Consider the following 25135-nt stretch of genomic DNA (forward strand, 5'->3'; position numbering starts at 1 on the left):
GAGACAAAGAGGAAGGATTGCAGGAGGGAAGAAGGAATAATATAAGATTTGACACAAGACAGGAAGGATACAAAGGAAAGGGTAGGAGATAAAAAGATAAGGGAGGACACAAGAAAGGAAGGAGAGAGAAGTATCAAAAAAGGATACAATGGAGAACACAAGGAAGAAAAGTACAACACAAAAAAGTCAGAATAAAGATAAAGAGGTAAGATACAAGATACGAAGTAGGATGCAAATAAGAACAGAGAAATGATACAAGAGTGGAAAGAAAGGCACAAGGAAGGGAGGAGGAGAAGGATGCAAGGGAGTATACATGGAGGAAGGTAGGAGACAAAAAAGGATTAAATATAGGAAGTAGGATGCAAGTGAGGATATAAGATATAAGAGTGGAATTAAGGACAAGGAAGAAAGGAATGACATAAGTAGTGAGGGACACAAGGAAGGACAGATTATTAGACTGCAGTCCTTCATGTCCAACAGCTTTCAGGTGCGTCTCTGCATCTGTGAACCTGAACCACATTTGGATGTCTAGCAGGATTCTGTAGAACTTCCCTTACAAACTGAGCCGTTGCCTTCTGGTGTGTGTGGACCAGAAGTTGGAGGAAGATCCTACCTGGAAAACCAAAACCCCGGTGTGCGCCACTGTCAGGCTGAGCTTCGACCCCTCTCTGTCCTTGGCAGGGTACAGCCGGACGCCGTACATCTCCAGCCGCCGAGCGATTTCCAGCAGCTGGTAGTCCGACTCCGCTGGAGTCTGCCCTCTGAGGAAGAAAAACCTCACTCAGTTTAAATGAAGTCCAAAAGCTGCAGCTTTAAATCCAAGCACAAACCCACTGCACAAGTCCTAAAACAACAGGATCAGATGGAGGCGCCTGCTGCAGGCCGGAAAGAAACCTGCCACAAAAAGAGCTTTGTTTCCTCGCAAAATCTGAAAATCGCTTCCTGTTTCCTGTATGAGCGCCTGAATTAGCCACTTCCTTCCTGCGTCGGCTAAGAAGGAGCTGAGGGATTGGAGTGAGGAAAAGCCAGTGGTTTGTTTTCTGTCTTTATCTGTGCTGGGGGAGGGGAAGTGCGCCTGGTTTACAAATGTTAAGATTGCGTGTTAGCCAGCAGTGAAGGTCTGTGGAAGCTGAAGGGACTCACACATGTTGGCGGTGGCAGTCGACGATCTTGTCTCTGATGGCGTCCTGGTCAGGAAGGTACTTGTTGTGCAGCAGGTGCTGCCAGCTCTGCGTCTCGTCAAAGTCCCCGATCTCGGCTGGTGGGACGGAGGGAAGGAAAAACTGAGATTATTTGGACTAGAAAGGAGAAAAACTGCCAGAAAAAACCCCAAGTAAAATCAAATAGTTTGAAAATTATGAAGAAAACTGCTAAAATAAGTAAATTTGTACAAATATAGGAGTACATCCTGTCTGTTTTCATCAGAAGGTTGGACAGATGGCGGTTTAGACGAATGGCTGGACGACTGGTTGGATGAATGAATGGATGATTGGACGGATGAATAGAGGAACTAATGAACAGATAATTAGATGGTTGGATTGATGTTGGATGGATGAACTAATGAATGTGTGGTTGGATGGCTGGGGAGAGATTAAAGGTGGATGGATGGACAATATGGAGGGATGAATGGTTTGACAGAGGGCTGACTGGATGCATCAGTTGTACAGGAAATGACGTGTAAAGACATTCTTGTCGGTAATATTTTCTTTTCCAGATTGATTTGTTCTCCTAAATCTGCAAAGATTACAAAACTCCTGGAAAAATCCTTTGAATTGTGTTTGATTTATAGTCAGGCATTCCGAGACGGAAGCCTTTTTGGATCAAAATTGCTAGAATCAGACCAGAGCCATTTTCTGGCATAAAGAACTTCCAGTAAAAACGCAGGAATCCTAAAAATCTTCCTGAATATTCTCAGAGCAGAAAGAGACTTTAGCAAATTATTGAGATATTTCTAACAGAGAGCAGCTGATTGCCTCTGCATGATATAAATGAAAATTACTTTATTTTCTATATTGTGTTAAAATGGCAGCTGGATAAGGAAGTGAAACCTGCGTTTTACTCACACTGAATGATGTGGGAAACCATGAGGGCGGCGCTGGTGTCGTTGCAGATCAGACGACCGCAGGCCAGGTCACGTTTGATCTGCAGGGCGAACAGATACCTGGAGAACAGCAGGACAAAAAACATCCTTACGTCAGGAAATGATCAGATGGTCAGATTAGATCAGGAACAAGTCATGATACAGCAACAAACAGCCTTAAACACAGAGTTGATTTAACAAGAACTGCTCATAAAACTCACATTTCAGTCCAAATCTGCACATTTGTTCATGTTTAGTAAATATGACAACGCAAAAAATGATCGCTGAATATGTTAGACCATTTCAGCAGCGATAATCTGGGTTTATGTTAAACATTTTGTCACATTTCAAACTAAAACATCAGAGTTTTAGGAAGGAAGAAAAGTAGGAATGAAAGAAGGAAGGGAGTACATAAACAGCGTTTTTTTTACTTGTATTTAGAGGTGTTGTATAAAATGGTAGAGCATATGGTGTATGATGCAGATAAAAAAGGCAGTAGTCTCCCCGTCGGGGAATTGAACCCCGGTCTCCCGCGTGACAGGCGGGGATACTCACCACTATACTAACGAGGAGCTGCAAAGGACCCTCCACCTGGTGTTATCGGGTCCAGCTGAGGCAACCTAGAAGGCCATGAACCAGGATTATGCAGACGTCGTTCATCAAGCTGTCATGAATCTCAACATCTTGATTCAATCAACTACCAAACGTATGTGAAACATGAGGCAAAGCTCCTGAATACAAACTCATTAAATGCAACCTGCAGCTTTAATTCTGTCAACAACATCGTTTTTAGTGGTTTACTGTCTCCCCTTTCAGCAAAGCGTAAGCGTTGACTCGAAACAGTCTGTTAATGGGGTTATATTTATACTTGAATGAAGAACGAGAAGATGCTACTTCAGTTCTTTCTTCAAACAACGATCGCTCCAAACAAACCCGGACAAGCTAGAATCGTGAGGTTAACTCTATCTCATGACGAAACAGGTTCACTGGTAATCAACAGGAAACCACCGATTCCTTTCTTGTCAAGAGTATTCACTGATGTAGATATTTCTTTTTTAACCTTTCACCATCGCTCAGCCATTATTGCTTCTGACCCTCCGTACGTGCTAACGTGTTCTTTTTCATTTACAATTTAAAAATTCTTGATTGATTTTTGCAAAGCCATGGTATTACTGTGTGTTTCAGTTGTGATTATTCACATATTTCGAGCTGTACCTTCGACAGTTGCCATCGGTGAGTACAACATCAATATGTAAGTTGTAATCTTTAATATTTAACGTAAAGATATATTTTAAGATTGTTTTTTTTAGCAAAACAATACGAGGTTTGAGTTGGCTTCATAACAACTGAAGAGAATTTTTTTTTTAACACCGTAAGCATCTTTAATCTCCTCTAGCTAAACGTAAAACCTGCAGCAACCTGCCACAAGTGTCTTTTTAGACTCCCTAGAATGGCTAATAATTTATAATAACTGTAGCAGTTATTTTGTGGGAAAAAAAATCAGTTGAATTTCCGAAACAGTGTTTTGAAAGCTATTTTGACAAAATATTCATACATTTATTAAGTTTAAGTAGAATAACTAAGACAGGACTGAACTGAAATAAAACACAATCAGGACTGTTTAAAATTTTCCTGAAGGAACACAGAATAATAATAAAAGATCCAGTTAATCAAACCCCAGAACAACTAAAAAACCACACAGGACCTGACAATTAGAGGCGTTTACTGTAATCATACATGAAGCTTTATTTCTTCTGAGTCAGAAGTAAATAAACTAAAAGTAAAATAGATCTGGAAAGAAGATGTGACAGAAAGTGTTTAACATGTTAAAGTAAAATTTTCCTGCTTTTCATTCACAGCTGATTTGATCTACAAAAAAGTAGGCGACTCAGTTGCCCTGTCGCCAGGTCAGAGTTTTAATATCATCAGTAGCGTAACGTGGAAGCACAAAACGGACCCCCCTGCAGTGGTTCGGCGGGAACATTGCTTGTTACAGAGATTTTAAAGGCAAGTTCACCTGTGATTGAGCCATAAATGTTGTAAAATCTGCAGATTCATTTTGCATAATCTCTTTTTCTGCATTCTGCCTCCAGGTCGCTGTGACTTGGACTTAGAAAGTGGAAGTTTGATCATCAACAATCTGACGCTAGATGACAGCGGCAGCTACACATTTGACATCAACAACAAGTTCTTGACAAAAAGGAACTACGGGTTATGAGTGAGTTTCAGCAAGTTTGTTTGGTTTTCACCTGAATGCGGTTGATGGTAATCTGTTGGTGTTTCTGTCAGAACCGGTTCCAAAACCCACAATATCCGTAGACTGCAACAACGAGAAGACCGTCTGTAATCTCACCTGTGACGCCAACATCTCCTCTGAGTTTGGACCCGTCACATATAAATGGGAGACAGGAGACAAAGAGTTGTCCAACGACAAGGAGCTGAGCTTAACAACGGTACAAACACAAAATGATCCAAATGTTCAAGTCAGGATGTAACCTAGTTGTCGACATAAATCACATTTAAGATTATAGAATGAATATAAGTTACACCTTCACCACTTTTGAGCTGTTTTTCATTTGTTTCTCAGGACAATAAGGAGATCTCCTTCTCCTGTATGTTGGGAAACCCCATTAGCAGCAACTTCAGTGAAGACGTATCAAACCCTGTGAGTGGGGGTGAGTTAAAACACACATCCATACCATCAACAGTGTTTCTCCCTCGCTCCATATATGTGTAAAGAACATTGTAGATCCAAAAACTATTTTGTTTTAGAAAAGTTTGTTTTAAACTACCTATCTGCAGTTTTAAAAAAAAGTTATTAATGCTTTGCACATTGTTAATATTTTTATTTCTTTGTTCTAAAATGTTCTGAAACTCAGTGTAAACTTTACTGTAAACAGTGTGGTTTGCTAATTTGATTTTCCTTTTTTTTGCAGAACATTTTAAATATGCTGCTTTGGCTGTAAAGCTCCTGATTATAGCAGGGATTCTGGTTGGGACTGGGCTCCTTGCTGCATGGAAAAAACGTAAGAATCCACAAAAACGTTCAATATTCTCACTTTTTATGCTTTATTTAGTTACTGTAAGTAAACATTGGCTTTTACTGTTCATTTCAGATTAGCTTTATTGTGTAAATATCAATAATAGCTAACAGAAGAATAAAGTTTATTAAAGTTTACCAAACTGGCAAATGCAAACTTCATATTAGGAAATGATTTAACATTAACTGCTTGTTTAAAAGTTACAACTTTTTTGTTTGTATCAAAAAAGGAAAGAAAATCTTAAACATTTGCATTTAAATTACAGGAAGACTTTGTGCCATGGCCGGAGTTGGTGAGTGTTTTACAATTTTAGCAACTTTAGTTTTATTTTTCAGACTTTTTAGATATTTAACAATTTCTTTCAAAGAGCTTCATTGGCCTAAAATACAAACTTATTAAAAAAAAGCATATTTTCACTGTACGTCACCTAAATGGGTAACAATGGGTTTCACTGAACCAGGAAGTGCCTCGCTCCCTCAACCTGCCGGCCGCCTTAAATCTGCTTCTGTTCTCAGACGTGTCGCGCATTGACTCACCTGCTGAAGAGTTGGATCTGAAGCAGCTCACATCTCCTCCGTCGTCAGTGGAGGACTATGAAAACGATGAAGATGAAGAGAACTTCATGCTCCATCTTGACGAAGACCCTCCCTGGGCTCCACAGAATTATTTAGACAAAGGTTTGTGTTGTTAAGGTGTTTAGATCCACCTTAAATAACTCAGGTTGTTTAGTACAGAGGTTCTTTTGATGCCATTGCCTCCCAAAGAGCATCAGCTTCTGCAAACCCACCGATAATATTACAAAATATGTAAAGAAACTTAAACTTTTAGAATGTTTTTATTCACTATTCATTAATTGTTACATGACATTTGGCATAAATATTGCCTCATAATATATTATGACTTCCACCAATTTTTCATCAAATTCCCTCAATTCATTATAAGAAAATGTGTAATATTTCACATTAATCACATCAAATTTAACTTTATTTCCACAGTTCTTATGCTTTTTGAATTGATATCCTATAAACATTTAAAAAATGATTGAAAAAAATGATGGGATTTAATTTCTCCTTTATTTTTGTTCTCTCCACGTTGAAAATCTCTGGTTTAGAGGTTTAGAGATTCCTGTCTTTTTAAATACCTCATCTGATTGAAGCTTTTCTCTGATTGGTCAAAAATGATCTAATTACAGGTAAATGTGTCCCTTCAGCTTCTAATTCCAAGTCAAAAAAAGCAATGTTGAAATATTACATTTCAAAATTAATATATTGTATCTGCAGATCAGCCGTGCCACCAAATTTACACCACAAGCATAATTGTTTTTGAGGCATTAAACTACAGGAATTTATGTAATCTGGTGTCAGAAAGAGGTTCCATACCTCTACAACTAATTATCAATATAATGTTTGAGCTTTAATGACATTACAGTTTGGTATAATTGTCTTTATTCTTGTTTTGTTTCCTCAGTGGTGGCCATTTACAGCTACAGCGGGAGCAAAGACTATGAGCTCTCCTTCCAGCAGGGGGCGATCATCTACGTCATCAAATTGAGCGACGACGGCTGGTTTGACGGCGTGATGAACGGGAGCGCCGGCCTCTTTCCTGGCAACCACGTGGAGTCCATCATTCACTAGGCAACTGAGCCTAAACAATAACGCATCTCAGTCAACTTTAATATCATAAAGTTAATTTATTTCAGTAAATTAGTGAAAAATATTGATTCATTACACCTGTGATTATTTTCCAAATATGACTTCTTTTTTTAAAAGGTTGGCTTTGTATTTTATTATTGAGTGTTTCTTATTATCTCTTAATTACCAATATAAAGTCTGATTTTTGTATTCTGTCTCTTATAAAAGAAACTTTGGTGTCAATAAATTTTTACCTTGCTAAATAAAGGTTGAAAAACAAACTATGTTCTCTACTAGAATACCATTTAACATTCAATAACTATCACACAAGTGGTACCTGAAACATTACTTTGTATTAAAAAAGTAAAAATATCAAACAAGAGGGAAAAAAAAGAAGTTGGTGGTTAACATCAGTCTCTATACGTCAAATAAAATACAATAAATAACCCTAAACAAACTACAGAGCAATCCTTCCAGTTAACTGTTGTAAAATTAAACACTGAAAATGTTAAAACATGGCAAAATTACACACAAAACCATGTATATAATTATATTGGCCTAATATATGTTCTAATGCTTAATACTGGAAGATAGCTACAGAAAAGGGGAGGAGCTTCCTGTTGCTTGTTACTATGGTAACCACCAACTGTCAAGAGAAACAACAGTTTCATTTAACTGATGAGTGAGCGCAGTGCGTTGTGTTATCCTGTTAGCTTTGTGTGAACAGAGATACTTAAGGTATTTTTGTGTTTATTTTTCTGCGTTTGCCAGTTATTTATCCAAACCTGGGTTGTTGCATGGTTCTTCCATTTACCAAAATGTTTTTTTAATTTGCACAGATTCACGTTTTCATAGTGTACGAGTATGTGTGTTTTATTTCTGCTGACATTCATTACCAGAATTATTACTCAAAGTTATGTTTTTGGTACATTTCATTTTAGGATCATGTCTGTTTTCTGGACTTTCTTTGCGGTTCTCCTTGTTTATTTAATGGTGCAGAAGAGTTATGGTGAGTATAAATATGGAATATATTGTTTTATTTGGTTCGGTTTTCGTGTAAATAAAAACCTAAAAGTAGATATGATAAAGAAACAGGGAAAAGTTTGCAGGAAGAAGTAAAAAAGTTCTGGTTTTTCATCCACAGCTATTGTGGTCTACGCAAAAGTTGGTGACTCGGTTGTCCTACATCCAGGTCGGAGTTTTGATAACATCACTTCCATTAGCTGGGGGCATGAAATGAGCCCTGTCTTGGAGTGGTTTGGACAGGACATTATTCCTTCCAAATGTTATAAAGGTAAATTAACCTGTGATTGAGCTGTAAAGAGTGATTGATGTGATGTCTTTATTTGGATTCTGCCTCCAGGTCGCAGTGATGTGGAGAAAACAACAGGAAGTCTGATCATCCACAACCTGACAGTCAAGGACACCGGCGGCTACACACCTCAGATTAACACCTTGATTCTTAACCCAGTGGTACTCAAGGTCATCGGTGAGTTCAGCAGGTTTAACTGACCTTTGTTGGTTTTAATCTGAATCCAGCGGACGGTAATCTGTAGGTGTTTCTGTCAGAACCGGTCCCAAAACCGATGGTGTTCTTAAAATGCAACGTTAGGCGAACCCTCTGTGACCTCACCTGTAAAGCCAACACCAGTTCTCAGTTTGGACCCGTCACGTATAAATGGGAAGCAGGAAACAAGGTGGTGTCCACTGATAATCAGCTGAGCTTAACAGAGGTATGTTTTAAGACGGATCCATTTGTCTGGGGAGAAATGCTTTTAAGAACTCGGTGAAACCATGACAGGCTGGTTTAGAGCTGTTTTCCATTTGCTTTGTAGAAAGATCTAAGTCGTGCTTACACCTGCAAGGTGAAAAACCCTGTTAGCACCTCGACCAGCGATGAGGTGGCTGCCCCTGTTGATAAAGGTGAGCTGCAGATATTAAATATTAAAACTGAACCTAAACGCATTGTTGCTAACAGTTTATTTTCCCTTTTTTTGACTGATGTAGTTCCAATAATTAACTCTGTAATTCCAGGGTTTCATCCTGCAGCAGTGGCGGTACCAGTTGTGCTTGTAGTCCTGGTTCTGGTTGTGGCTGGTGGCTATGTTAAGCACAGGAAAGGTGAGAATTATTATATTGTCTCATGTTACATTTCTTCCCATTTTTGGACAAAAACAAGGAAATCTTATCCTTCCTACTATAAAAAGGGTTTGTGTTTGTCTGTTTTGATGGGTCCATACGTTGACATTCTACGTATAGCTTTGAATTTTGTTGAAAAACAAACATTTCCTTTTCAGTTGGCAGTAATTTAATCAGAAAACGCAGCTGAATGTGTCATTATGAAGATTTTCTCTTTATTAAAATGTGTAAACTAATGCCTGCACAATATATATCGCAAACATCGCAATATCAATGTGCACAATATTTATGTTGCTAAGGACTGTTTGGAGTGCAGTAATTGTCGGTTTGTTTTTTTTATGCTGATGGTATCTTTAACCAGTTGGTTACCAAAAATGCCAAAGGTCACGCAGAGAAGAAAGTGCAGACTGGAAAGAAGAAACTAGACATATTCAGCACCTGATTGTGTCAATGACATATTTAGCAGTAACATCGCCTTCACAAAGTTTCCCTAAGCGTGCTGCCTTAGTGTAAATACAAACTCAGCGGTATTTTACAGGCTTTATAATAATAACCTTTGTTCCACTTAAATAGTGGTCATTACATGCCTTCTTTTTTACTTTTACAGAGCAAAAACAAGCACAGAATGTTGAAGAAGCCAATGATGAGACGTCTGCTACGAGCCTGAAAGCCGTGAGGAGAAATGGTAAGATTAGATCATTTAAAGTCTGGATTCATCCCTCATTTCTTTGCACTTTAATCGAAAGCAGACAGACGTCCTTGTTGTCCTCTAGAGCCGCCTCAACCAACATAACACCATATTTCTCCAGTTTACTCAACAGTAATTTATGACTTGTAGTGTCAAATGCTTTGTTTGCTCCCACAGCATCTTCCTATTTATCAATCACGTTAGCTAAATCTTCTAATAGTTGGAGTACAGCCGTTGGAGTTGACCTTTGTAGCTCTAATTTCCATGAAATTGTCAAGTTGTTGCTGAAACTATTTTTCTACAGTGAGAAAAAAACTGAGAGATGAGATAAATTGTTCTATTAATGGAGAACTGATGTTTATCGCCACTCTTACACGGTGGAATGGCTTGTTTTGTTTACATTTTACATGGAAATAGATCCATTTGAAAGGACATAACTTCAAATATCAATTCAGTCAGATATCAACGCGTAAAAGAAACGTAGTTGAACTCACATTTTCATCTCTGTTGCAGGAATAAGTTTGGAAAGTATTGACAGTATTGGGTGAGTTACCAGATCTTCTATAAAAACCTTTGCCAAGATAGCTTGAACTTTAACCTCTGTGCCAAGTGTACATGCAGTAAGTAGAGAAAGAAAACCTTGGATTATAAATGAGGATCTGCAGGTTGTGGAGAATCATGTAGAAACTACAACTGTTGATGGAGACTTTTGTTTTGGAATATAAATTTTGTTTTTACATGTTCAGAAAACCAAAGAGAAAAACCAAACAAAAGTTTGTTCTTTACAACACATAGAAATTTATTTGCAATAAGTTGAGTTTCCCTCTTTTGTTTCTGGTGTGGTGACAGATTGGTCTCACCTGCATTGAGGAAGACAAACTCCCAAGAAGGACGCCTTCATCTCCATGATGATGAAGAACAATGGCTGCATGACGACCAGGAACTTCAGAAACAAAGCCTGGAGCTTCAAATTCTCACAAACGTCTAAATTCATCACAGACGTATTGAATCGAGCAAAGCATCTTTTGAGCGTTTTCTTTGTAACCTCACAACAAACAAAATACAGTAGTAGTAGTTTCTGTTGGTTGTTAAGTAACAACAATACCTTTACGCCTCAAAGAATGCAGTACCGACTGCATCCCCCAGGGGCGCTGCAGCCAAACCGAGCAGCATCACTTCAAGGCTAAAACATGAAAAATATTCTTCCTTTCAGTTTATTTATTTGGACTATTTTGCATATTCTGAGGTTTTTTTCTCCAACAAAAGTCGGTTTTCTTGGATAAAACAGGCAGAAAAACAAAGACTCTTTCTGTAAAAGAAAAATATACATATTTAATTTAAGTTTTGTAAAATGCACCACTTGGACACCAAAATGTAAGAAGGGTATAATCAATTTAATGGTGCCTCAAGAGTCCTTAAATTCTCATTGCAAGTGTTAACATGGTAAATGATGGATTTCCCCTTGAGAATCAGTAAAGTATATTCTATTCTGCTCTATTATAGGTATAGTTCTGGTTAATAATCATTTAATTTCAAGACTAATTATGGATTTTTTTAATTCTGAAGTTGAGCCAGTATTGACTTGCAGGTTTCAAAGCACAGCTACACACACACACACACACACACACACACACACACCCACAGGCATAATGTAAATATTACAAACACCGAGGAAACAGAAGACAGACTAGCGCACACACACGCAACAATATTCAAGGCCAGGCTTCACGGTGAACCTGTGACTCAAAAGAAAAGTCTCTGCTGGTGCAGCGTGTTCTGTTAACTACGGTGGCCCTGAGGTGCAAACCACTGGAGGTGCAACATGGAAAGCACAATTACAAATTACAAAAGCACTACAACATTAACGAAAGCACTACATTAACAAAATGGAAGAGGTATGTCCCAGTGGGAGACCTAAGAAATCGCTGATTGGACTACAGCTCGCTTTTGAACCGGAAGTTACTCTGGTGTGCTTCGTAAATGAGTCTTTAGTGAACACATACTGACACTTCCTGGTTGGTCCGGAGAATGTCCAGTATCACCTCATATGTACAGTACAGACCAAAAGTTTGGACACACCTTTTAATTCAATGAGTTTCCTTTATTTTCATGACTATTGACATTGTAGATTCACACTGAAGGCATCAAAACTATGAATAACACATGTGGAAATATGCACTAAACAAAAAAGTGTAAAACAACTGAAAATACCCCTTATATTCTAGTTTCTTCAAAGTAGCAACCTTTTGCTGTGATTACTGCTTTGCACACACTCTGCATTTTCTTAATGAGCTTCAAGAGGTAGTCACCTGAAATGGTTTTCACTTCATAGGTGTGCCCTGTCAGGTTAATAAGTGGGATTTCTTGCCTTATTTTAAATAGTCATGAAAATAAAGAAAACCCATTGAATTAGAAGGTGTGTCCAAACTTTTGGTCTGTATGTCGTGACTCAAAATACTCTCGAATAGCAGTAGTAAGGTTTGGATCACCGAGAACATCCATGTTTTTAAAAATCACGTTAAAGCCAGAATAACTTCCGGTTCAAAAATAAAAATGAGCTGTAGTCCAATCAGCGATGTCTTAGGTAAACCACTGGGACATACCTCTTCCGTTTCGTTAATGCGCTTCGTTAATGTTGTATTGCTTTTGTAATTCATAATTGTGCTTGCTTATTGCAAAATTACACACGAAACCCTGTGGATAATTAAATCTGTCTAATATAATGCTGGGTAAGAAAACACAGAACTGATCCTGATTCGCTCCATGGTTACTGGTTGTTATGGCAACCACCAACTTTCAAGAGCAACATAACTGACAGGAGGGCAGCGCAGTGCCAGAAACAGTTAGTATGGCTATGTTGTCTTTTTTGCTTCTTTTTTTTAATATATATCTGTTCAGACTGTTTGAAAACTTAAAAGTGTTTTTGTTTTCTTTTATCTACATTTGTAAGTTATAACGAGTAACGTGAGTCATTTATTTGAAGCTGGTTAGTTGTTCATTGTTACTTTTCATTCTTCCACCTAAAGAAATGTTTTTATTTATTTATTAATACTTACTCATCTTTTTATTATGTATGATTGAAGGATGCGTCAGATGGCTGTGTGTTTTATTTAGACTGTTTTCCTGCTTTTTAGCTTTTTAGACAGTAGAAGTTGATCTTCGTGTTCAATAAGCAGTTGGAGTTGATAGCACCAAGTAAACAACAAAAGATAGAAGTGAAAGCATGAAACTACAGGTTCGCTGACCTCTGACCTGAAACACAGAGGTAGGTGGTTCTGTTTGGACTCAATCTCACATGGATAAATGTTCAGTAGAAAGAAATCCTTTCAGCAACAGTCAGGAGGTTTGCTGTGATAAAATTATATCACAGCAGGATTATAATAATAGGAGAGGTTTGTTTTTCAGACAAGAGCAAATGTACAAAAAGCTGGAAAACTAAATGTATCTTTGCTTGTTTTGCAGGTTTTCTTATAAAAATGCACTTTTAATCATTTGTACCTAATGGTTTTAATAGACGTTTCATTCTTGAGTGTCCAAAAATGAAAACAAATGAATGCAAAAGCAATTTCAAATATTTAATTTGTCATTTATTTTAAGAAGAAATTAATCTTAGCCAACTTTGTTGAAAAATTAGACAAATAATGGACTGTTTATTGCAAAAGGAAAGAACAGCACACCTAAAAGGACAGCTTTTTATTTATTTTATTGTATTTTTTCTACTTGTTTAATATTCAAATTTTCAGAGATGCTCAATAATTTGTAAGCAATCATCGTCAAGCCAAGTAGAATTAAACAATTGAATTACATGATGAATATGTCTGATGTTTCACCTTTTGAAATATTTTTCTGAATCATCTCCAAAAATCTGTAAGTTAGCATCACATATTTACACACTTTGCTTTTCACCTTGCCTTTCTAACTTCATTATTTCTCTCTCCACACAGCTTAAACGCCTCATCTGCTGCTGACACTCATCACCAGTATTATTAGTCGACGTGTTTTTGGTCTCGGTATTTTTCATGTTAGGATCATGTTTGCTTTCTGGACTGTTTCTGCTGTGCTCCTTCTTTCCTTCACGCAGGACAGAGGCAGTGGTGAGTGTAAATAGTGATTTTATTATTTTATTTGGTTGCATTTCTGCTTGGTAGACATAGAAAGGAGATAATTACAGAATAGAATATATTTTATTATTACTACTTATATGCTGACAGCTACTCCATCCAAAATGTTATAAGAATGCACATGGATTAATTTCTAAATAAATTGGTCCAGAGAGAAATTAGACGGACAATCAGGGTTGGACATTGTACAACCTGATAGCTACAGGGATTATCTCACTTTTTTCTCATTTTTGTAATTAACCTGTAAACTTGAAACTTTATACACTTTATATTTTTTAAGGTTTCAAAAAGACCACAAATATCACAATTACTTAAATTTTAAAAAAGGAATGCATACAATATTGGCCATGCTCTAAAATTACCTTTCTTTTCCCCTTGGAGAAAAAAGGGTCGATTTGCATGATATCGAATTTGCATCTGCAGATCATAAGTATCTGCAGGCTATAAGAGTTTTTATGATGATACCTAAAAAAAAAAGAAAAATAGATATGATCAAAACATTAAAACTGCTCAGAAACAGGAAAGAGTTCACAGGAAGTAATAAAAATGTTTTTGTTTTTCATTCACAGCTCGTCTGATCTACGCAAAAGTTGGTGACTTTGTTGTCCTGCATCCAGGTCAGACCTTTGATTCCATATTGGCCGTAACCTGGAAGCACAACATGAACAACATCATGGAGTGGTCTGGAGCTGGTACAACTTGTTTAAGAGGTTTTATTGGTAAGTTCTCGTGTGATTGCCTCATCATAAAACCTGAAACCCTGCAGATTCATTCATGCCTGATGCCTGTGTTTGGATCCTGCCTCCAGGCCGCTGTGGTTTTGACAAATCAACTGGAAGTTTGATCATCAACCATCTGACAGTAGAGGACACTGGCAACTACAACGCTGAGATTGACGGCAAGATTCTTGATCAGATAGAGCTCTGGGTTATCAGTGAGTTCAGCAGGTTTGACTGAGTTTTGTTGGTTTTAATCTGAGTCCAGTTGATGCTAATCTGTTGGTGTTTCTGTCAGTACCGGTCCCAAAACCCACAGTGTCTATAGAATGCAACAAGGATAAGAGCCACTGTAACCTCACCTGTAAAGCCAACATCACTTCTCATTTTGGACCCGTCATGTATAGATGGGAAGCAGGAGGCAAGCTGCTGTCCAATAAAATGAAGCTGATGTTAACAAAGGTATGTTTTAAGATGCAGCCGAGCCTCTGAGTAGAAACGATTTTCAGAACTCGGGATGAACCCATGATGCTCCTTTTGCTTCTTAGAATAACATGGAGTACTCCTATGTCTGCACGTTGCTAAACCCCTTTAGCAACTCGTCCAGTGATAAGGTGACTTACCCCGTTAGCCCTAAAGGTGAGCTGCAAATATTTCTATGTGTCCTTTTTAAAAGGTCTGGTTGTAATTAGTTGTGGATATTAAAACTGAACCCCAAAACATTGTTACTCAGTTTATTCATGATTTAACAACAAATATAACTACTTTTATACTATACTACTATATTTTTTTCATATGACAGTTGCATTTTGTTTTTAATTTTGGTTCTGATGGTGTTCACATTATGACTTTAATGCCACATGATTAAGTACGCATGTTAGTACCAACAGCTCTGGTGTTGGACTGTGTTACAGTCTGTAACTGGTGAACTGGTGAACTGGTGAACTGGTGAATGGTTTAGTTTCAATAACTAACGCTATAATTTCAGGGATTCATCCTGCAGCACTGGCTGTACCAGTTGTGGTTGTGGTCCTGGCTGTGGTTGCGATTTTTGGCTATATTAGACACAAGAAAGGTAAGAGTTCACTAAAACATGAAGCAGTTGCTGTCCTGTGTTACTTTAACGTCTCACCATGTTACATTTGTTCCTAATTTTAATACTGAATCATTATAAGTATTTAATGATTTTAGATAATATCGTCTTTGCAATATTATCACATTAGTGTAAATACAAACTCAGCTGTATTTTATAAGCTTTATAATAATAATCTTCCTTTGCTGTAATTAAAGAATCACGGTGGCCATAACATTCCTTTTTTTTTCTTCATTTTTACAGAGCAAAAACAAGCACAGAATGTTGAAGAAGCCATTGATGAGACGTCTGCTATCGGCCTGAAAGCCGTGACGGAAAGTGGTAAGATTAGATCATTTAAAGTCTGGATTCATCCCTCATTTCTTTACTCTTTAATCAAAAGCAGACAGACGTCCTTGTTGTCCTCTAGAGCCGCCTCAACCAACATAACACCGCATTTCTCCAGTTTACTCAACAGTAATTTATGTCTTGTAGTGTCAAATGCTTCATTTGCTCCCACAGCATCTTCCTATTTATCAATCACGTTAGCTAAATCTTCTAATAGTTGGCATACAGCCGTTGGAGTTGACCTTTGTAGCTCTAATTTCCATGAAATTGTCAAGTCGTTGCTGAAACTATTTTTCTACAGTGAAAAAAAAACTGAGAGATGAGATAAATTGTTCTATTATTGGAGAACTGATATTTATCGTCACTCTTACACGATGGAATGGCTTGTTTTGTTTACATTTTACATGGAAATAGATCCATTTGAAAGGACATAACTTCAAATATCAATTCAGTCAGATATCAATGCGTAAAAGAAACGCAGTTGAACTCACATTTTCATCTCTGTTGCAGGAATAAGTTTGGAAAGTATTGAAAGTACTGGGTGAGTTACCAGATCTTCTATAAAAACCTTTACCAAGATAGCTTGAACTTTAACCTCTGTGCCAAGTGTACATGCAGTAAGTAGAGGAAGAAAACCTTGGATTATAAATGAGGATCTGCAGGTTGTGGAGAATCATGTAGAAACTACAACTGTTGATGGAGACTTTTGTTTTGGAATATAAATTTTGTTTTTACATGTCCAGAAAACTTTTTAATAAGAGAAAATCAAACTGCAGTGAACAGCTCTTTACAATACACAAAATTTACTTGCAATATCTTTCTCTTTTGTTTGTGGTGTGGTGACAGACTGCGCTCAGGTTCAGTACGGAAGTTCAGTTCTGCACTAGAACATTATCTCCAAGATGAAGAAGAACAGTGGGTGCAGCACCATCCGGAGTACAGGAAGTTAAGCCGCGAGCTGCGGGAATTCCGGCTTCATAGAGACCTCTAAATTCATCACAGATGTATTGAATCAAGCAAAGCACCGCTTGACCTTTTTATTTTGCCACCTCTTAACAAACTAAATTCATTTTATTGGGATTTTGGAAGCAAAGTATTTTAGATCAATTATTTGTTACACCCCAAATCAACTTTTTCTGCTCATAAAGTCTCTAAACTGGTCCTCAAGGGTATTGTCTTTATGTTTCTGTGAAAATTGTTACATTTTTGTGTTTAATTCTGTAATATTAGGCCTAAGACAGTCTCAGTGCTGCCCTCTTCAGGTTGAACAGGGTAAGAACTGTACAGCTTGGTTAGCGTTTGTGTCACACAGCACCATGTTTGGCTATAAAACCTTCTCACTCTATACAGTTACTGCAGCGTGATCGGTGCTTTCACATGCCGTCAACATAGAAATCTAGAGTACAAAGTTCCCACAAGGCTGAAGTGGAAATGATCGGCGCCATCTTTGTAGGCAAGCACATACACATGACTTCAAGACCAGCAAAAAGAAAATATGTGGACACTCTTGACTGATGTTTGAGAGAAAGATACATGAACAAAATGGTTTGGTTGGAGTTTTATGAGAATCGTCTGGAGGCGGAGTCGTGCTTTCACAGGGACACAAGTTACACTTTTGAGCAACAATCCTCACATGACAGCAGTTGGTTAATAGGTACACAGTTGTGAAAAAGTTTAAAGTGATTAGATTTCGTTCACCTAAAATGAAACGGCAGACGGCGACAATATTAACCAGAGAAGAAACCAAGAGACCTATTTTAACTCTGGAGGAGCTGCAGAGATCCACAGCTCAGGTTGGAGAATCTATTCACCAGAGCTGGGCAGAAACTAGTTCTTTTTACTTAATTGTATTTACTTGTGTAACTTTAAGAGGAAAAACAACTTAAAAATAGTTTTACTGCGCCACACTTTTTATTTTTAAATGAGTAATAGTATTAAGTACTCTTACTTGGATAAAATTTCATTTCACTCTTACAACAAGTAACTTGAATGAAGAACAAGTTCTTCATTTATTTTAGACTTTAAGGTATATGAGGTATTTATGCTGCTTCTAGATAAGAGAAGTGCGGTAACCTTACTAAGGTTCTGTTACGTTGTCATGGTTACTAATAAACAACCCTTGTACGCTGGTGATCGTGTCGCTGCTTGATGACAAGTTTTTTATTAACCCTTAACTCAATTGTTCATCAAAGAATAAACTTTAATGGATGTGCTGTGGTGGCGCAGGGGTTAAGCACAACCCACATATAGAGGCCTTAGTCCTCGACGCGGCTGTCGCAGGTTCGATTCCCGACCTGGCGACCTTTGCAGCATGTCTTCCTCCTCTCATTACCCTCTTTCCTGTCAATTCACTGTCAAATAAAGGTCACTAGAGCCAATAAAATCTTTAAAAAAAAAAAGAATAAACTTTAATGAGGTTCAGTGTGATAAAATCAACATCTAGTCCTGAATTTATGGAAGTTTGATTTAAAGACGAGCAAATGTACGGGAAGCCATTTGGACAAAAAGCTAGAAAACGAAAATATTGAATGTTTAAAAAGGCTTTACCGGCTTATGAGTACAGAATCTTTTTAATGACAAAATAAATATTATAGTCATATCAGATATTTTATGTATATCGTTTATTTCTACAAAAAAATAACATTGTTGAAAAATGACAGACACTGTAACGTGACTTAATAATTACATCATTAAACAGATTGGATGGGTTAAAAATTAGGATAACAAGGATTTTTTTTTTCTGACAAATGAAAGTTTGTTTCAGTCCAGGTTCTTTTTTGTGATGCTCTGAAGCCAAGTTAAGGTGTACAGATAAGTTCAAGCAATATTGCACATTTTAATTTCGACTTTTAATGCCGAGAGGAGTTTTAAAATTTTTCATTATGTTTATCTTTGTTGTTTTTTTTTAAGCAGTGAAATTTAGGGGTTTTATGATCTGTCAGCCAGGATTATCAAATTTAACAGAAATAAACCCTTGAGTTATATCACTCTGTGTGATGAATATGTCCGATTTTTTAAAAATATTAATTTTCTAATCTGAGATTAATTTGTATTTTTTATTATTTTACTTAAACATCTCCAGAAATCTGTTGAATAAATCGCCGAAGTTCAACTTCACCTTTTCTACTGCGCCATAATTTTTCTTAGTTCCCTTTTTTGGGGCGAGGATCACAGATTTCTTGGTTCTGTTCGAGTCGATCATTTTTCCTTTTTAACTTAATTATTTCTCTCTAAATTTAACTTAAACAGTTCACATCTGCTGTCGACGCTCATTATCAGTGTTATTAGTCGAAGTTGTGTTTTTGGTCTCGGTATTTTTCGTTTTAGGATCATGTTTGTTTTCCGGGTGTTTTCCATTGTCCTTCTCATGTTACAATGTGTCTTTGGTGAGTAAAAATATTAAATATCTTGTTTTATTTGGTTCTTTTTCTGCTTCTTAAGCACAGCGCCGTGTAAATACGCGACTTTTAATGGCATTTTTGTTAATAACCTAAAAGCGCTTTTTAAAGGGTTCAAAAAAAGCAATTATCAGAAATATATGACTGATTTACAGAGTTACTTCAATTTAAATCACGGAAAACGTGAAATATCGTGAATATGCTACAATTTACTATTTTTTCACCTTTTTGAGTATTTCCGGGTTATTGAAAGACAGCAGCTCTGCTGAATTTCAGTTCTGGTTCATCCATTTTACCTTTATTTAAATAGGTATTGTGGATATAATTTTAGCAAATTTAAACATCTTAAATTTATACGGTAACAAACTGAAGTCTGACCTTAAATATAATGTTGAAAAACTGTTAAATGTGTGTTTTTGTTATTTGCATTACTAGAACAGTATTCTTTTAATGTATGGTTTGATTAACATTACAAACCATAATTTATGATTGTGTTAAAAACGTTAAAAGTAGTGATTACTAGCCTAACAATTCAAATATGTTAAACTTTGTAGTTTATTAAGAAAACAATCTAATACTGAACAGAAAGATGAATGTAAAACAATATATGTTAGAATATTTCCAAACAATAATTTCTCTCTTGTGTAACATTAGTAAGTCACAGTATGTTTATTTCATTTTAGATATGAAATGTGTTTGGTTTTACAAACTTTCAGAAAGTATTTAATGTATTTTTGACTGTTTTAAAAGTTGTGTGAATAAAGTGGGAGCATCACTTTTAAAAATCAGCTTGTTATTGATAATATTTACAGATTAGCTTAGTTTATAAGTGAAAAGAAAAAACAAAAGTAGATTAGATCTTGAAAGCAGGGATGATAGAAAGGGATCAACATTTTAAAGCTGCTCAGAAGTAAAACATTTTTTTGTTTTTCATTCACAGCTGATCCGATGTATGAAAAAGTTGGTGGCTCAGTTGTCCTGGATCCAGGTCATAAGTCTGGTCCCCTCACTAGTGTAACCTGGAAGTACCAAGCGGACCTCGCCTTGGATTGGTTCGGATCCGAAATTACTTGCTACAGAACCTTTCAAGGTAAGTTCACTTGTGATTGAGCCATAAATTGTTGTAAACTCCTTCAGATTCATTCATGCATGATGTCTTTATTTGTATTTTCCCTCCAGGTCGATGTAATTTGGACAAAACAACTGGAAGTTTCACCATCACAAATCTGATTCTAGAGGACAGCGGCAAATACACACCTGAGATTAACAGCGTGGTTGGTGGCACGATGGAACTTAAAGTTATCAGTGAGTTCTTCAGGTTTGACTCAGGTTTGTTGGGTTTGATGTGAATTCAATTGATTGGAATCTGTTGGTGTTCCTGTCAGAACCGGTCCCAAAACCCAAAGTGTCCAGGGACTGCAATACTGAGAAGACTGTCTGTAATCTCACCTGTGAGGCCAACATCTCCTCTGAGTTTTTACCTGTCACATATAAATGGAAAACAGGAGACACAGAGTTGTCCAACGAGAAGGAGCTGAGCTTAACAGCGGTATGTTTTAAGATGGAGCCGAACCTCTTTGTAGGAACCTTGTAAGAACTCAGGATGAAACCGTGATTTATTTAGGTGGTTAAGAACTATTCTCCATTTGCATCTTAGAAAAACGAGGAGCCCTCCTTCTTCTGTGTGCTGGGAAACCCTGTTAGCAACTCAGCCAGTGACGAGTTCTCTAACCCTATTAGCAAAGGTGAGCTACAAATATTTCTGTCCATCCTTTCTCTTGCCAAAATGTTCTTATTCACCTTTTGACATCAGTCCACAAACTTCACTGTGATTAATTGGGATTTTTTGCGATGCAGTGCTTTGAAAAAGTATTTTCCCCCAACAGATTTAAATTATTCAAATCATAGAACAACTTCAACATAACCTGAATAAATCCAACAGCAGATTTGAAATGAGAAGTAGAGTCAAAATATTCAATATCTTGATAAATTTTAATATCACCACAACCCTGTGATCAAGGTAATAAACTTATCCAAACCAACTTGACTCTGTTAAAGGGAGCAAAATTCACCTTTTGCACATTTTTGTGCTTCAATTTGGGTCTCAACTGATTCTAAAAACAGCCCAAGTGCTTATAAAAATCACCCAGCTGTATTATGGGAAAATTAGCCGTTTCAAAAACCTTCTAATGTAACATCACCAATTAGCAGGCATTGTCCTTTACCTAGCAACCCCAACAGAGTTCCGCCTGTTACCTAGCAACCCCAACAGAGTTCCGCCTGTTACCTAGCAACCCCAACAGAGTTCCGCCTGTTACCTAGCAACCCCAACAGAGTTCCGCCCATTACCTAGAAACCCAAACTGAGCCCCATCATGTTTACCATCCGGAAACCACTTGCTGCATTCTTGTTTGTTGTGCAGGAGGCTCCACATCTGCTATTCAAAGATGTATGGTTGTATAATTGCGTATCGGTTTGCTGCCATTTTCACGTTTGAGTGTAAACATTGAGTTTACCATAACTGACATCAAGAGTTTGTGATAAGTGACGACGAGTCTTTAAAGTTACTGAATCTTAATTCAAACACTTTAGAGGGTTTTCCAGAAGTTGTTCTGACCTTTGACCTCTTCGGTAGAGGACATTTTAAATCAGTTTTTGTTTATTGTTAAGTTATGAACTCTGACCTTTCCAGGCACATAGTGCCATTTATACCACATTGACGATAAGAAGGTGATGGTCTGTGTTTCTGGTGAACTCTGAATGATTTAGTTTGATAATTAATTCTTTTTTATTTCAGAGATTAATATTGTAGCAGTGGTTGTGCGGGTGGGGATTTTTATCCTCTTGATTGGGCTTGGTGTTGTTGCCCTTGTGATCTACAAAAGAGGTAAGAATGCATTAAACATTCAAGTTACTGTTCTGTATTAATATATTGTCTCATTATGTTACATTTCTTCCTCCCTTTGAACAAAAACAAGGAAATATTTGGCAGCAGAGTGTTTTTAGTTAATCAGTCATCAGGAGGGAAAGTTTCTTGGAGGTTCTGGGATAAATCTGTCATAATAGAAGTCAACATCAACTTTATTGTTAATTTCTACATGTTCCAGGCTTACAGAGGAATCAAAAATATGTTTCTCTTTGTCCTAGAGAGAAAGCACAACTGATAAAGACATTTCCTCACACTAAACAGTGAAACTGCACAACAGATAATTAAACACACTTCCTGAAAAGCTAATTCCCAGGAGCGTTACGAACAGCTAAATCTGTTGAAAGATCATAGATAGCGCTAGAAGTTGTTGTGTTGCTGATCTGTGGGCATCACTGATGAACTTCCTGTTGTAAAAAGAGTTTGTGTTTATCTGTTTCACTTTATTCAACTATCAACCAGCAGGTTTTGGTTTGTTTACATTGAACCTAGAAATGACAGTGGAATTATGTTGCTTATAAAAATGTCTTTAAGCCTGAACTAAATGGCAAACATTAAATATTTAACACTAATGACTGTTTTCCATTACAATTTCAGATCCCTAAATGAAGGCAATGAGTAAGTTATTAAATCTGTTCTAGATGATGCATAATGCACATATGACTGATTGTGAAAATCTAATAAATGTATTTCTCTTTAAAACAGGTCTTCGTAGGTGTTTTTCAAGGAGTAAGTTAAAAGTTTTCTAACAGTTTATTTTTCACATCTATCTAATCTTGATGGTTTAGCACAATTTCAGCTGGAAGTAGTGAGTAAATAAGGAAAAATGTTTTTTTTTAAATATTTTGTCACTTCACTGCTTCAACCTTCAATGTATTTTATTGGATTTGTACAGTTAAAGCCAGATATTTATTTAGTCTATAAACAGAACCATGTTTTTCTCACTGCCTGACAATAAATCAGACCAAATAATTCCTGTTATATATCAGCTAGGATTACCAAAATTATTTCAATGTAATAAATAAAGAGCAGGTAAATTTCTTTTATTTACCTTTTTAATATTTTAATGTTCTGTGCTGTGAAGGCTTCTCCACAACATTTACCTTGTTTTCCTTAAGCCACAACTAATTTATCTTGAAGACTCTCTTGTGTTCAGGCTTTCACTTCCTGACTGCTTCAATATTTTTAGCATCATCTCAAGTCATTTCCTTCCTGAATAGTTAAATATCTGGACAATATATTAGTCTAGAACATGACATTTGAACTTTTTAAAATATTGTTTTGTCTCTTGTGGCCTTTATTCACTGGTAGCTGGATATTTATATATGAGTATAACTTTGAGATGAATAACCAGAAATATTGAACTTTTTCTACAATATTGTCCTTTTGCACAGCCGCACAGTTTGTATGTTTTGGTTTCTTTTGATAAATGAGGATGAGACATTACTCCAGTATTTCTCTTTTTTTTCAGGAGCACCGCTTAGCTCATTTAATAACATATACAATCTGAAATAAAAATATTAGTCAAATGAGAAGATTGGTGTTGTTTTAAAACAATTACTGGCCTCACAATGACGTTTGGAGTTATTTACAAATTCTGAAAGTGTAGAATCCCATTCTTCTAATGATAGAAAACATAAAAATAAAAAAAGAAGTTTTGTTTTTTTTTTACTAAAAATGTTCTGCGCATTAACATTTTAATTTAGAAGCATAGCAAAAGAAAAATAGCCTTGAGTTTCTTAGGTAGAAACAAAAATTCCCTTCTGCACCATTAAATATAAAATATCCACCTGTTTCTATCAGTTGTATTTATTCTACAATTTTTATTTAAACCAAATAAAAAGAACAACTGTTGACATGTGAGGAGAGCATTATCAGGATACTGAGTCACAAACAATTGATCGATTACATGCAGTACATTGTGGACCACTAGAGGGTGCCAGCTTGAGAGAGACTGTTACAAACCAAGAATCTGTGAAAATCTATCCATCCATATATCCATTTTCTTCCACTTTATCCGGGGTCAGGTCGCGGGGTAGCAGTTTCAGAAGGGATGGGACCCTTCTTCCCTCATTCGTGAACAAGATCCCGAGATACTTGAACTCCTCCACTTGGGGCAGTACATCCCCCCCGACCCAGAGAAGGCACTCTACCCTCTTCCGGCTCAAGAACATGGCCTTGGATTTGGAGGCACCGATCCCCATCCCGGCCGCTTCACACTCAGCTGCGAACCGCTCCAGCGAGAGCTGCAGATCACGGCCTGATGAAGCCAGTAGGACCACGTCATCTGCAAAAAGCAGAGATGAGATCCTAAGGCCACCAAATCGGATCCCCTCAACACCTTGGCTGCGCCTAGAAATTCTGTCCATAAAAATAATGAACAGAATCGGTGACAAAGGGCAGCCCTGGCGGAGTCCAACTCTCACCGGAAACGAGCCCAACTTACTGCCGGCAATGAGGTCCAGACTCTGACACTCTGATACAGGGACCTGACAGCCCGTATTAAAGGGCCCTGTGCCCCATACTCCCAGAGAACCCCCTACAGGGCTCCCCACGGAACCTTCTCCAAGTCCACAAAACACATGTAGACCGGTTGGGCGAACTCCCGTGCACCCTCCAGGACCCTGCCGAGGGTGTAGAGCTGGTCCAGTGTTCCACGACCAGGACAAAAACCACACTGCTCTTCCTGAATCCAAGGTTTGACTATCCGACGGACCCTCCTCTCCAGGACCCCTGAATAGACTTTGCCAGGGAGCCTTAAGAGTGTGACCCCTCTATAATTGGAGCACACCCTCCGGTCCCCCTTTTTGAACAGGGGGACCACCACCCCACTCTGCCAATCCAGGGGGACTGCCCCCAATGTCCATGCGATATTGCAGAGTCGCGTCAGCCAACACAACCCTACAACATCCAGAGCCTTAAGGAACTTCGGGCGGATCTCATCCACCCCCGGAGCCTTGCCACCGAGGAGCTTT

At 37.4% G+C, this 25135-nt stretch overlaps 2 protein-coding genes, 1 non-coding gene and 1 pseudogene across 4 annotated transcripts; 2 read left to right on the forward strand and 2 right to left on the reverse strand.

Moving 5' to 3' along the window:
- LOC116716687 (FERM, ARHGEF and pleckstrin domain-containing protein 1-like) overlaps positions 1-2225 on the reverse strand; it is an 18105-nt pseudogene extending 15880 nt beyond the window's left edge.
- Positions 2226-2580: 355 nt separating this feature from the next.
- Positions 2581-2652, reverse strand: trnad-guc (transfer RNA aspartic acid (anticodon GUC)). The gene has a single exon. It is a non-coding gene; the product is annotated as a tRNA-Asp (tRNA).
- A 5045-nt stretch (positions 2653-7697) lies between these two features.
- Positions 7698-9758, forward strand: LOC116716696 (uncharacterized). Its single transcript, XM_032557520.1, has 7 exons — positions 7698-7761; positions 7897-8046; positions 8116-8241; positions 8322-8485; positions 8588-8675; positions 8787-8873; positions 9499-9758. Exons 1-7 carry the CDS (start codon positions 7698-7700, stop codon positions 9720-9722), a joined length of 903 nt encoding a protein of 300 aa, XP_032413411.1. The 3' UTR covers positions 9723-9758.
- A 2923-nt stretch (positions 9759-12681) lies between these two features.
- Positions 12682-16998, forward strand: LOC116716694 (lymphocyte function-associated antigen 3-like). Of its 2 annotated transcripts, XM_032557518.1 has the most exons (10): positions 12682-12844; positions 13524-13673; positions 14270-14419; positions 14509-14634; positions 14715-14878; positions 14965-15055; positions 15405-15491; positions 15753-15830; positions 16347-16377; positions 16683-16998. In XM_032557518.1, exons 2-10 carry the CDS (start codon positions 13610-13612, stop codon positions 16825-16827), a joined length of 936 nt encoding a protein of 311 aa, XP_032413409.1. In that variant the 5' UTR covers positions 12682-12844; positions 13524-13609; the 3' UTR covers positions 16828-16998. The 2 variants fall into 2 exon arrangements, with proteins under 2 accessions (XP_032413409.1, XP_032413410.1); XM_032557519.1 differs by lacking the exon at positions 16347-16377 and having other exon boundaries at positions 12685-12844; positions 16683-16828.
- The last annotated feature ends 8137 nt before the right edge of the window (positions 16999-25135 follow it).

Source organism: Xiphophorus hellerii, unplaced genomic scaffold (assembly GCF_003331165.1).
Source record: "Xiphophorus hellerii strain 12219 unplaced genomic scaffold, Xiphophorus_hellerii-4.1 PGA_scaffold_79__1_contigs__length_250000, whole genome shotgun sequence".
Taxonomy (NCBI): Eukaryota; Metazoa; Chordata; class Actinopteri; order Cyprinodontiformes; family Poeciliidae; genus Xiphophorus; species Xiphophorus hellerii.

What these genes read in the sequence shown, in the direction of transcription:
- LOC116716694 (XM_032557518.1), top strand. Translation starts at nt 13,610, where the DNA reads ATGTTTGCTTTCTGGACTGTTTCTGCTGTGCTCCTTCTTTCCTTCACG. An exon ending in GATAGAGCTCTGGGTTATCA is followed by an intron (nt 14,635 to 14,714) that starts GTGAGTTCAGCA and finishes TGTTTCTGTCAG; the next exon opens with TACCGGTCCCAAAACCCACA. An exon ending in GAAAGTATTGAAAGTACTGG is followed by an intron (nt 16,378 to 16,682) that starts GTGAGTTACCAG and finishes GTGTGGTGACAG; the next exon opens with ACTGCGCTCAGGTTCAGTAC.
- LOC116716696 (XM_032557520.1), top strand. Translation starts at nt 7,698, where the DNA reads ATGTCTGTTTTCTGGACTTTCTTTGCGGTTCTCCTTGTTTATTTAATG. An exon ending in AGTGGTACTCAAGGTCATCG is followed by an intron (nt 8,242 to 8,321) that starts GTGAGTTCAGCA and finishes TGTTTCTGTCAG; the next exon opens with AACCGGTCCCAAAACCGATG. An exon ending in GGCTGCCCCTGTTGATAAAG is followed by an intron (nt 8,676 to 8,786) that starts GTGAGCTGCAGA and finishes CTGTAATTCCAG; the next exon opens with GGTTTCATCCTGCAGCAGTG.